The sequence below is a fragment of the Dreissena polymorpha genome, chromosome 3 (genome assembly GCF_020536995.1).
Source record: "Dreissena polymorpha isolate Duluth1 chromosome 3, UMN_Dpol_1.0, whole genome shotgun sequence".
Classification (NCBI taxonomy): Eukaryota; Metazoa; Mollusca; class Bivalvia; order Myida; family Dreissenidae; genus Dreissena; species Dreissena polymorpha.
This window is the reverse complement of record NC_068357.1, coordinates 59,885,906-59,899,300: the sequence shown is the minus strand read 5'-3', so window position 1 is coordinate 59,899,300 and position 13,395 is coordinate 59,885,906. Positions and strand designations below refer to the sequence as shown.

Sequence of the window (13,395 nt, the reverse complement as noted above, 5' to 3'; positions counted from 1 at the left end):
AAAGAAAACAAGATGTAGAATGTGATAAGTTTTATTGCTATGGTTTTGTTTTTAGTACATTTTTTTTTTTTTAGGGGAAAATGAAAACTATGGGAAAATTTACCAGCTGAGGGGAAAAAATCCGAGGGAAAAGGCCGATTTTCGGCGGATCCCAAAGTACAAAAAAACAACCTGTAAGCATAGGAATTAACCCTTTCCCACTCAAAAGCAAATAGAAAATGGCTATTTGCAAACAGCATAAAACCAGAACAGCCTGCGAGTAACTCGCTGTCTGTTCAGGTTTTATGATGTTTGCTGCTCATTAGTATCTAAGGGTTGGAAATAAAGCCTTTAAAACTTGAATCTAGAAAGAAAAGTCTTTCATTAAATTAAACTTTTAAGGGACCACAAATGCGTCAAAAATACCTATCTAAGTGGTAAAGGGTTTTCCCAGAACAAGTCTCATATAGATAAATCACTCATGCTACTTAATTTAGTAGAAAAATGGTTTCCCAAAGAGCGGCTTATCATTTCTTAATCAGCTACTGTTTACTAAAACCTACCAATGAAGACCTTATAGCTGCGTTCGTCTGTGTTGTGCCTCCATCCGTAGGGCCAGCCCACCACCACCGTGTTGTGTCGCAGCCCGCCCAGACCAGAGTTCTGCACTCTGTGATAATGGAAACAAGACTGTGGGATGTGTCACAAATGACCTGCGTCTTAAGCAAATGATCTGGAGCAACACTGACACCATAAAGCATAAGACCCATTTTCACAGAAATGGAAAATAAATCTGGGAAATGTAAAAAATGATCCTAGTCTTGCAGAAATGGGTTTTATGCATTGTGTGCCAAGCATAGCTCCAGACCAGCCTGCGCATCTGCCCAGTCTGGTCAGGATGCGCAGGCTGGTCAGGGGCAACCCTGTCTGCTATTTTAAGACAAAACCTTGCTGGATTTTATAGCAGACAGCTTTGCTCCCCACCAGATTGTGCAGGCTGGGCTGGAGCTACGTTGTCAGGGTCTTGCATTAGACCCATTTTTGCATGACGCGCAACAAGTTCAATAATTGTATTGATTTCTTTGGTTACTAGCTAAGGTCCATTTCTTCGGGAATATACCAATCATAAAGGTCAATTTATTGAAACTAAAAGATTAACATATTGTTATATAAACGTGTCATAAGATCTTTACAAAGCCTGTATTCATGGTCATTATCAGAGTAATTCTCTAGTTGTTCCTTGTGTTAAAATGTCAAAAACCTAGCACATGTGAGAATCATTTTGCAACAAAAACATCACAAATTCAGTCGAAGCATTGCTCACAAGTACCTGCAAAAGTTCCAGCAAATGCTCAACTTGACTTAATCAAGTTAATGAAATAATGTCCATCCAAAACGGTAAGAAATGATGTTACATACACATGGCTACACAATTTATAGCAATGTATATTAGCAGTAATAGAGTTGAAAAATAACCAAGTTCTTTAAAGTAACACAAAAGATTTCTAGCATGTCTGTCTGGGGGATCCACTAGCCACACTCCTAAAGACATATGTCTTGTTCTGAGAAAATTGGGCATAGTGCATGTGCGTAAAGTGTCGTCCCTGATTAGCCTGTGCAGTCCGCACAGGCTAATCAGGAACGACACTTTCTGCTTAAACTAGATTTTAACGGGACTTCCTTTAAACGGAAAATACCATTAAAGCGGAAAGTGTCGTCCCTGATTAGCCTGTGCGGACTGCACAGGCTAATCTGGGACGACATTTTATGCACATGCATTATGCCCAGCTTTCACAGAACATGACACATATTAACTTGACTAAAAAAACAACTGGTTCACTGTGAAGTCTGTGCAGACTTATTAGGGACAACAATGTCCACTTTTATGAAATTTTTTGTTTAAAGAAGGTCTCTTTTAAATGAAAATCCAGTTTAGGTCAAATGTATTGATCCTGATAAGCCTGTGCAGACTGCAAAGGCTAATCTGGGACAGCATATGCATTAAGCCCCATTTACTGAGAGTGAAGCCTAAAGGGTTAACAAGACTAGTAAAGAAAGAAAAAGACGATAGCATTCACTGACAGGTGACACAGTCCGATGGTTATGTTCTCTGAAACGATCACGTCTGGGAACCCCTTCACGTCTGTACTGTCTATCACCTTCTGAAGGTTCTGTGGGAACAGAGAAGGGTTCAGATAGAGTATTAACAGCAACAATACCGAAACAAGAAGCGTACCAGATAATGTTTTTATGTGTCAATGTGTAAAGGAAAGGCATGCAACTATTGGCATAAAATAATAGGTTTTTCAACTTCAGAAAAAAATCATTTACATAAGAAAAAGCAACAATGATGTATGTTAGTTGGTTGGAAACAACCATGATAAACATTTTAGAAAAAAAGAGGAGTAACAGGAAAAATGTACAAACTCATTCTCATGGATGTACTAAGAAACAAGACAAAAAAGCAAGACTCCATTGTCTTTATCCAATGTCACTCTACAAGACTCTCTTGTCTTTATCCAATGTCACTCTGGCTAGAATTGATCCTCGCTCTGGGTAAACAGAAATTAATGCTTGTTCCTCAAGTGTGGTTCCAGATTAGCATGTGCAGCATGCTTTTGTGGAATTGTTTGTATCAAGGAAGACACTTCTTGCCGAAAATCCAGTTTATGCCAAAAGTGTTGTCACTGATTTGCTGGTGAAGCCTGCACTTGCAAATCTGGGCCGACACTTGGCGCACATGCACTACGCCTGTTTTTTCACCAGCGAGGCTCCATTGTATATATTTCAAATGGGTTGAACATCTTGCCTAGGCAACACAATCTGTGGTCTTCACATTCCCTCACTGGTCAATATAAAGTTCAAGGGCAGCAATTACATAACAAACAGAATCTGTAGTTGTCTAACCTTAACCTATAATTGGTTACATCATTTAGTGACTGATACATATCTACTGTTCCATGTGAAGAGTTCAAGAGCACTAACTAAGAACTACCACAGTCATGAGTTGTCGACCATGTTTTGCCACCTGTGCATAAATCATGCCAATCATAGGCCAGAGTTCAAGGGAACTAACTAAGGAACCACCACAGTCATGAGTTGTCTAACCTTTTTTGCTGCCTTTGCATCTGAATACCTATCATAGAGCAGAGTTCAAGGGAACTAACTTAGAAACCACCACCGTCATGAGTTGTCTAACCTGTTTTGCCGCCTGTGCATCTCCATACCTATCATAGAGCAGAGTTCAAGGGCACTAACTAAGGAACCACCACAGTCATGAGTTGTCTAACCTGTTTTGCTGCCTTTGCATCTGCATGCCAATCATAGAGCAGAGTTCAAGGGCACTAACTAATGAACAACCACAGTATTGAGTTGTCTAACCTGTTTTGCCGCCTGTGCATAAAGAATGCCTATCATAGAGCAGAGTTCAAGGGAACTATCTAAGGAACAACCACAGTCATGAGTGGTCGAACCTGTTTTGCTTCCAGTTCGTAAAGCATGTCTATCATAGAGCTGACTTCCAGGGCATTAACTAAGGAACCACCATAGTATTGAGTTGTCAAACCTGTTTTGCCCACTTTGAATCTGCATGCCTATCATAGAGCAGAGTTCAAGGGCAGTAACTAAGGAACCACCACAATATTGAGTTGTCCAACCTGTTTTGCCCCTTTTGAATCTGCATGCCAATCATAGAGCAGAGTTCAAGGGCACTAACTAAGGAACCACCGCAGTCTTGAGTTGTCTAACCTGTTTTGCCCCCTTTGAATCTGCATGCCTATCATAGAGCAGAGTTCAAGGGCACTAACTAAGGAACCACCACAGTATTGAGTTGTCTAACCTTTATTGCTGCCTGTGCATTAAGCATGCCTATCATTGAGCAGAGTTCAAGGGCACTAACAAATGAACCACCAGTCTTGTGTTGTCTAACCTGTTTTGCAGCCTGTGCGTCGGCAAACCTCTCCTTGAATTTTCCCTCAAGGACACTAGTCACGAGCGTCAAACCCTTGCCTGGAAAAACAAATGTGGAATCGTATGGACATTGTGTATGTCTGTATGTGTCTTGTTCTGATAAAACTGGGTATAATGCATGTGCGTTAAGTGTCGTCCCAGATTAGCCTGTGCAGTCTGCACAGGCTAATCAGGGACGACACTTTCCGCTTAAATGGTACTTTACGTCTTTTCGTTTAAAGGATGTTCCTTTTTACCGACAATCTAGTTTAAGAGGAAAGTGTCGTCCCTGATTAACCTGTGCGGACTGCACAGGCTAATCAGGGACGACACTTTCCTCTTAAATGGTACTTTACGTCTTTTCGTTTAAAGGATGTTCCTTTTTACGACAATCTAGTTTAAGAGGAAAGTGTCGTCCCTGATTAACCTGTGCGGACTGCACAGGCTAATCAGGGACGACACTTTCCTCTTAAATGGTACTTTACGTCTTTTCGTTTAAAGGATGTTCCTTTTAACCGACAATCTAGTTTAAGAGGAAAGCGTCGTCCCTGATTAACCTGTGCGGACTGCACAGGCTAATCAGGGACGACACTTTCCTCTTAAATGGTACTTTACGTCTTTTCGTTTAAAGGATGTTCCTTTTTACCGACAATCTAGTTTAAGAGGAAAGTGTCGTCCCTGATTAACCTGTGCGGACTGCACAGGCTAATCAGGGACGACACATTCCTCTTAAATGGTACTTTACGTCTTTTCGTTTAAAGGATGTTCCTTTTTACCGACAATCTAGTTAAAGAGGAAAGTGTCGTCCCTGATTAACCTGTACGGACTGCACAGGCTAATCAGGGATGACACTTTCCTCTTAAATGGTACTTACGTCTTTTCGTTTAAAGGAAGCTCCTTTTTACCGACAATCTAGTTTAAGAGGAAAGTGTCGTCCCTGATTAACCTGTGCGGACTGCACAGGCTAATCAGGGACGATACTTTCCTCTTAAATGGTACTTTACGTCTTTTCGTTTAAAGGATGTTCCTTTTTACCGACAATCTAGTTTAAGAGGAAAGTGTCGTCCCTGATTAACCTGTGCGGACTGCACAGGCTAATCAGGGACGACACATTCCTCTTAAATGGTACTTTACGTCTTTTCGTTTAAAGGATGTTCCTTTTTACCGACAATCTAGTTTAAGAGGAAAGTGTCGTCCCTGATTAACCTGTGCCGACTGCACAGGCTAATCAGGGATGACACTTTCCTCTTAAATGGTACTTTACGTCTTTTCGTTTAAAGGAAGCTCCTTTTTACCGACAATCTAGTTTAAGAGGAAAGTGTCGTCCCTGATTAACCTGTGCGGACTGCACAGGCTAATCAGGGACGATACTTTCCTCTTAAATGGTACTTTACGTCTTTTCGTTTAAAGGATGTTCCTTTTTACCGACAATCTAGTTTAAGAGGAAAGTGTCGTCCCTGATTAACCTGTGCGGACTGCACAGGCTAATCAGGGACGACACTTTCCGCTTAAATGGTACTTTACGTCTTTTCGTTTAACGGATGTTCCTTTTTACCGACAATCTAGTTTAAGAGGAAAGTGTCGTCCCTGATTAACCTGTGTGGACTGCACAGGCTAATCAGGGACGACACTTTCCTCTTGAATGGTACTTTACGTCTTTTCGTTTAAAGGATGTTCCTTTTTACCGACAATCTAGTTTAAGAGGAAAGTGTCGTCCCTGATTAACCTGTGCGGACTGCACAGGCTAATCAGGGACGACACTTTCCTCTTAAATGGTACTTTACGTCATTTCGTTTAAAGGAAGTTCCTTTTTACCAACAATCTAGTTTAAGAGGAAAGTGTCGTCCCTGATTAACCTGTGTGGACTGCACAGGCTAATCTGAGTAGACACTTTACGCACATGCATTATGCCCAGTTTTCTCAGAACGCAACTCATATATGTATTTTATATTCATTTACATGTATTTATATATGCACAGCTCCCAAAATATTGACCTGGCAATGACCGACCTGTATGCATAAGTATGCATAAATATTTCAATATACCGTTACGCTGAATACAAAATTTTCTGTAAAAGATCTGATTTCAATTAATTGACGCTCCCCAAATTAAGTATACTGTATGACCTCACTCAACTCGTGCAAATTGTGCACCAACAAAACCGAATGCAAATATAAAGAAACAATCCAAGTGTATAATTCAAGCTATATGAGTCGCATTATGGTAATACGGGGCTTAATGCATGTGCAGTAAGTGTCGTCCCTGATTAGCATTTGCAGTCTGCACAAACTTATCAGTGAAAACACTTTCCGCTCAAAACTGGTTTTTTGCAAAGAAGAGATAACCTTGAGATGAAACAAGAGATGTGTTTGTCAGAAACACAATGCCCCCTATTGCGCCGCTTTGACGCCATAAATTTGACCTTTGACCGTGAAGGATGACCTTGACCTTTCACCACTCAAAATGTGCAGCTTCATGAGATGCATGTGTATGCCAAATATCAAGTTGCTATCTTCAATATTAAAAAAGTTATGACCAAACTTTAACGAAGGTTAAAGTTTTAGGAACGAAAAAACAATGATATTTGATCTTTGACCTTGTAAGATGACCTTGACCTTGACTTTTTACCACTCAAGATGTGCAGCTCCGTGAGATACACATGCATGCCAAATAAGAAGTTGCTATCTTCAATAATGCAAAAGTTATCAAACTTTAACGAAGGTTAAAATTTCGGGACACACACATACAATGAATGAATGAATGACAGACAGACAGGCCAAACACAATAAACCCCTGATCTTTCGATCCGGGAGCATAAAAAAAACAATAAAAGCAGAAAGTGCTCTCCCTGTTAAGCCTACGTAGACTGAACAGGCTAATTTGGGACGACACTTTACCCACATTTATTACATTCCGATTAGCTCAATTCTTAAAAGGCCCACTATCTGTGGGTACAAACCAAGCTGACCAATTATTATTTTTGAAAATCACACATCATATCAGCAGTAATAATCAGTTTCAGAATGAAACTGAAACATGTTTATGATGTACAGCGGTAAATAAAAGGTTTGAACCAACAGATGAGATGGGATTTGCAGCTGTTGTGTTGTGGAGATCTGATGTGCATATGAGTCGCGTTCTGAGAAAACTGGGCATAATGCATGTGCGTAAAGTGTTGTCCCAGATTAGCCTGTGCAGTCCGCACAGGCTAATCAGGGACAACACTTTTTGCTTTGATGGTATTTTTCGTTAAAAGGAAGTCTCTTCTACACAAAAATTCATTTAAGGCGGAAAATGTCGTCCCTGATTAGCCTGTGCGGACTGCACAGGCTAATCTGGGATGACACTTTACGCACATGCATTATGCCCAGTCTGCTCAGAACGCGACTCATATAATCCATCAGAACTGCAACTTATACATCTGATATGTTTGTGATGGTTTGAACAAATTGAAACATGCAAATTCTCTCCCTTTCTAGAGATTATAGATATGTAGCAGGGTTTGGTAGAAGGAGAACTTATACTGCCATGCTACAATGTATATGAGCTAGCTTTCATAGCGACGAGGTAGAGGGTCTGCCTGATTTGGAACTGGGAGGTCCCGGGTTCGATCCCCATGGTGGTCGGGGATTTTTTCTGGCTGGGTTACAGATATGTTATCACACAAAGGACAAGCATGTTTTATTTTCTTATTTTATGCTTTAAACTTTTGTTATGTTAAAAACAGTATTCAAGCATATATAAACATATCAAACTTGTTTTCTTATATTAAATACAGATGAGACAAACTTGAACAAATAGTGAGCAGAAAACAATGAAGAAAATTTTGGTTTTTCAAGAAACACAAAAGTAATTTAGATTCTCTATATTTTACAAAATAAAGGCCTGTGAAAGTCCTTGACACATACCAGCCTTAAGTTGTGTTGCAAACTCCACCATTTTCGGGTACTTTGGCTGTAGATTCTCATCCAGTTTGAATAAGACTAGCAACTGGGGCCTGCAGATTGAACATGCAACTTTTTTTAAGTCAAACCTAGAATTATCAAACAAAATACATACCCATGTTTTTTTCCAAATGAATTATCTATAAAAACATTTCTACTTAATTGACTGATCATTGTTATCCCTACTATACAGTGTAATAGCTGACAACTAAAATAATAACAAGAACTGCATGAAGAATAGGCAAGGAAAATATGTATTAAATGGTCTTTACCCTCGTAAATTTATAAAGATGTATTATTGTTTACAATAAACGTCTTAAACTATGTTTCCAACGCCAAAACAATATCCCTCCGCCTATGGCGGTGATAAAAAGTCGAAAAATGAATGAGTCTTGCTCTTCAAATCGGGGCTTAATGCATGTGCGTAAAGTTTTGTCCCATATTTGTCTGTGCAGTCCACACAGGCTTATCAGGGACGACACTTTCCGCAAGGACAGGATTTTCGTTTAGAAGAGACTTTCTTTTGAAAGCAAATCCATGAAAGCTGAATGTGGCATCCCTGATAAGCCTATGCTGACTGCAAAGGCTAATCGAGGACAACACTTTACGCACATGCATTTAGTCCCATTTTCCTCCTAGAAAGACTCAATTGAAAATGTTTCCTGGCACACTCTGATCAACCAGTAGTTTGAGTCCCATCTCCACAATTGGGAGTACTCACCTCCAGTTCTTGGTGTGGGGTGGCCCCTGTTGTACCCTCAGCAGGGAGTAGCGGGCGGCAGACATGGCCAGACCCCGGATACCGTCACCCCACTCCTTCTCGGCCCTGGAATAGGATACGAAAAACATGGCCTGGAATAAGGTACAAAAAACATGCAATGAAACAGTATATGAAAAACATGCCTGAAGAGGATATGAAAAATCCTGCAATATCCAGCTATTTAGTGTTTTTTATGACACTAACATATAAATATAACCTACCCTTTATATTCAATGTACTTGTATATGCAGACAGCCAGGGCTATGGCCACTAGGGCGTAGTACCAGCTGGATATGAACATCAGGCAGACACAAAGGGCCATGCCAATGAGAGACAAGGTCCTGCAAGAGATGCATGGTATCATTTAACTCTTTCAGTGCTGGAACCGAAATTTGAAGGCCTGTGCAAACAGTTTGGATCCAGATGAGACGCCACAGAATGTGTCGTCTCATCAGGATCCAAACTGTTTGCTATTCTGATAGTATTCTTTGAAACAAAATCGAACAAAATGCTAATTTTAGAAATTCAGCAGAAGACATTTTAGCAGATGAAAAATTTTCCAGCATGCAAAGGGTTAAACAAGTTTTTATACAATACAGTTTAACCATTCCCACTCAAATGCAAAGTGAAAATGGCTATGTGCAAACAGCATAAAACCAGAACAGCCTGCAAGCAACTCACAGTCTGTTCAGGTTTTATGCTGTTTGCTGCTCATCAGTATCTAAGGGTTGTAAATGGAGCCTTTAAAACTTGAATGTAGTAAGAAAGGTCTTAAATTATATTTAAAAATTTCTAAGGGACAACAAATGCATGAAAATACGTATCTTAGTGGTAAAGAGTTAAACAATTCCTTTGAAGGGAATGCGCTTGGTCTTTTGACAATGAGATTACATTTTCTGACTTCCCATTCAAGTGTAACTTTAACCCACAAATTTGCACACCGACAAAAAAATCACTGACATGCATCCAGATAATATTGACACTAATACCTGGATCTGGTTACTCAAATCTTTAACTGCCATTTAAGCTTAAAGCAGTAAATTGTAGGATCTGGTTATTTATGTAACTTTATAAGACTTTTATTTATGTGTTAATTGTAAAAAAATTGCATGCTCAATTAACTAACATATGTGTGGATATTTTTTTCATTAGTTTTATTTAACTTTGATGGTTATCTTAACTTGCCATTAAAGTTTTGAGCAACTGGGCTTTCTTTTTAATCTTGTTAACCATATGTCCAAGTGACAGTTGTGTTTAGATGCATGCATTTACATTTTTTTTAAAGACAAAACAGGGACTACCCTACGGGCCACTAGAGCAATAATTTCGCTCTAACGCCCATGATTTTGCCCCACGAGCACAGAAAAGCGAAGATCAAGTCGCAAGCTTTTTTGAGTAAGCAAGACTGGAAAAGCAAAAATCAAGTCACCTGATTATTTTTGCTAATCTTAAGGCTGTGCTACCACCCGCAGGTTATTAGCAATTTTGTAAGATTGCGTACTATATTTAAGCCATGCTTTTGAAAATAAGATGTTTAATGCATGTGAATAAAGTGCAGTCCCAGGTAAACCTTTGCAGTCCCTACAGGCAAATCAGGAACAACACTGCTTTTATGTGCAGTCTCTACAGGCAAATCAGGGACAACACTGCTTTTATGTGCAGTCCCTACAGGCAAATCTGGAACAACACTGCTTTTATGTGCAGTCCCTACAGGCAAATCAGGAACAACACTGATTTTATGTGCAGTCCCTACAGGCAAATCAGGAACAACACTGCTTTTATGTGCAGTCCCTACAGGCAAATCAGGAACAACACTGCTTTTATGTGCAGTCCCTACAGGCAAATCAGGAACAACACTGCTTTTATGTGCAGTCCCTACAGGCAAATCAGGAACAACACCTCTTTTATGTGCAGTCCCTACAGGCAAATCAGGAACAACACTGCTTTTATGTGCAGTCCCTACAGGCAAATCAGGAACAACACTGCTTTTATGTGCAGTCCCTACAGGCAAATCAGGAACAACACCTCTTTTATGTGCAGTCCCTACAGGCAAATCAGGAACAACACTGCTTTTATGTGCAGTCCCTACAGGCAAATCAGGAACAACACTGCTTTTATGTGCAGTCCCTACAGGCAAATCAGGAACAACACTGCTTTTATGTGCAGTCCCTTCAGACAAATCAGGAACAACACTGCTTTTATGTGCAGTCCCTACAGGCAAATCAGGAACAACACTGATTTTATGTGCAGTCCCTACAGGCAAATCAGGAACAACACTGCTTTTATGTGCAGTCCCTACAGGCAAATCAGGAACAACACTGCTTTTATGTGCAGTCCCTACAGGCAAATCAGGAACAACACTGCTTTTATGTGCAGTCCCTACAGGCAAATCAGGAACAACACTGCTTTTATGTGCAGTCCCTACAGGCAAATCAGGAACAACACTGCTTTTATGTGCAGTCACTACAGGCAAATCAGGAACAACACTGATTTTATGTGCAGTCCCTACAGGCAAATCAGGAACAACACTGCTTTTATGTGCAGTCCCTACAGGCAAATCAGGAACAACACTGCTTTTATGTGCAGTCCCTACAGGCAAATCAGGAACAACACTGCTTTTATGTGCAGTCCCTACAGGCAAATCAGGAACAACACTGATTTTATGTGCAGTCCCTACAGGCAAATCAGGAACAACACTGCTTTTATGTGCAGTCCCTACAGGCAAATCAAGAACAACACTGCTTTTATGTGCAGTCCCTACAGGCAAATCAGGAACAACACTGCTTTTATGTGCAGTCCCTACAGGCAAATCAGGAACAACACTGATTTTATGTGCAGTCCCTACAGGCAAATCAGGAACAACACTGCTTTTATGTGCAGTCCCTACAGGCAAATCAGGAACAACACTGCTTTTATGTGCAGTCCCTACAGGCAAATCAGGAACAACACTGCTTTTATGGGCAGTCCCTACAGGCAAATCAGGAACAACACTGCTTTTATGGGCAGTCCCTACAGGCAAATCAGGAACAACACTGCTTTTATGTGCAGTCCCTACAGGCAAATCAGGAACAACACTGCTTTTATGGGCAGTCCCTACAGGCAAATCAGGAACAACACTGATTTTATGTGCAGTCCCTACAGGCAAATCAGGAACAACACTGCTTTTATGTGCAGTCCCTACAGGCAAATCAGGAACAACACTGCTTTTATGGGCAGTCCCTACAGGCAAATCAGGAACAACACTGCTTTTATGGGCAGTCCCTACAGGCAAATCAGGAACAACACTGCTTTTATGGGCAGTCCCTACAGGCAAATCAGGAACAACACTGCTTTTATGTGCAGTCCCTACAGGCAAATCAGGAACAACACTGCTTTTATGGGCAGTCCCTACAGGCAAATCAGGAACAACACTGCTTTTATGGGCAGTCCCTACAGGCAAATCAGGAACAACACTGCTTTTATGGGCAGTCCCTACAGGCAAATCAGGAACAACACTGCTTTTATGTGCAGTCCCTACAGGCAAATCAGGAACAACACTGCTTTTATGTGCAGTCCCTACAGGCAAATCAGGAACAACACTGCTTTTATGTGCAGTCCCTACAGGCAAATCAGGAACAACACTGCTTTTATGTGCAGTCTCTACAGGCAAATCAGGAACAACACTGCTTTTATGGGCAGTCCCTACAGGCAAATCAGGAACAACACTGCTTTTATGTGCAGTCCCTACAGGCAAATCAGGAACAACACTGATTTTATGTGCAGTCCCTACAGGCAAATCAGGAACAACACTGCTTTTATGGGCAGTCCCTACAGGCAAATCAGGAACAACACTGCTTTTATGGGCAGTCCCTACAGGCAAATCAGGAACAACACTGCTTTTATGGGCAGTCCCTACAGGCAAATCAGGAACAACACTGCTTTTATGGAATTGTTCGTTGAAAGGAAGTCTCTTATAAGCTAAAAGAAAATCCAGTCTAGGCGGAAAGTGTCCTCCCAGATTTGCCTGTGTGGACTACACACGCTTATCTGGGAGGACACTTTAGGCACATGCAATAAGAATTGTATAAGATTGCATATTTTACTGCCAAGCCTACCAGTGGTAGAAGCGAAAGCGTGGCCTCCAGCTAGGGGTTCTCACCAGGGTCTGCAGGGCACACGCCATGTTCACAAAGCCGTAACACATCAAGAAAAACCTGGAGAACAAAGAATAAAAATTCATAACAAATACATCAATGGAAAGGCATTTTTTATTATTTACCTTAAATATAACAACTATCATTGTAATCAGTAGGTCAAACGATAAATTGATGTTTCAAATGTATCTATTCCACAGATGAACCTTCTTCCAGACCCAAATGATGGCACTGTGTTTTTGATGCTATTAGTTTTTGTCTTTCGAATATTTTCAGGCAAGACATTTCAGAAGCTTCAATAGATAATTTTGAAAAAGAAAAGTTACTTGTCATAGGTGTGATTTTGGAAACACACCAAGTTACGAAAAAAACAAATCATATCCCCTAATAGGTTTCCTCTAACAAATACCCATCAAAATAGGTGCAAAATGTTACTTTTTTTCACTTATCTCTCATTGAAAGAAAGGAAATCAGCTGAAAGGAGGAGAAATATTAAACAAGCAGTTAGCAAAATATTTGGGTCCTGCTCTGTGAAAAGTGGGTTTAAGGCATAAGCGTTAAGTGTTGTCCCAGATTAGTCTGTGCAGTCCGCACAAGATGATCAGGGACGACACTTAACACTTTTATAAT

General features: G+C 40.5%; 1 protein-coding gene across 11 annotated transcripts in view; it reads right to left on the bottom strand.

The window, feature by feature from the left end:
• Nucleotides 1-13,395, bottom strand: part of LOC127874357 (solute carrier family 12 member 6-like) — a 177,653-nt gene that overhangs the window by 14,935 nt on the left and 149,323 nt on the right. For all 11 annotated transcript variants that reach the window (XM_052418619.1, XM_052418620.1, XM_052418618.1 and 8 more), the window contains 7 exons: nucleotides 12,727-12,825; nucleotides 8,854-8,973; nucleotides 8,594-8,698; nucleotides 7,837-7,925; nucleotides 3,908-3,987; nucleotides 2,062-2,150; nucleotides 543-649 (listed from right to left, as the gene is read on the bottom strand). In XM_052418619.1, the coding sequence (XP_052274579.1) occupies nucleotides 543-649; nucleotides 2,062-2,150; nucleotides 3,908-3,987; nucleotides 7,837-7,925; nucleotides 8,594-8,698; nucleotides 8,854-8,973; nucleotides 12,727-12,825 (689 nt within the window). The remainder of the gene's footprint in view (nucleotides 1-542; nucleotides 650-2,061; nucleotides 2,151-3,907; nucleotides 3,988-7,836; nucleotides 7,926-8,593; nucleotides 8,699-8,853; nucleotides 8,974-12,726; nucleotides 12,826-13,395) is intronic.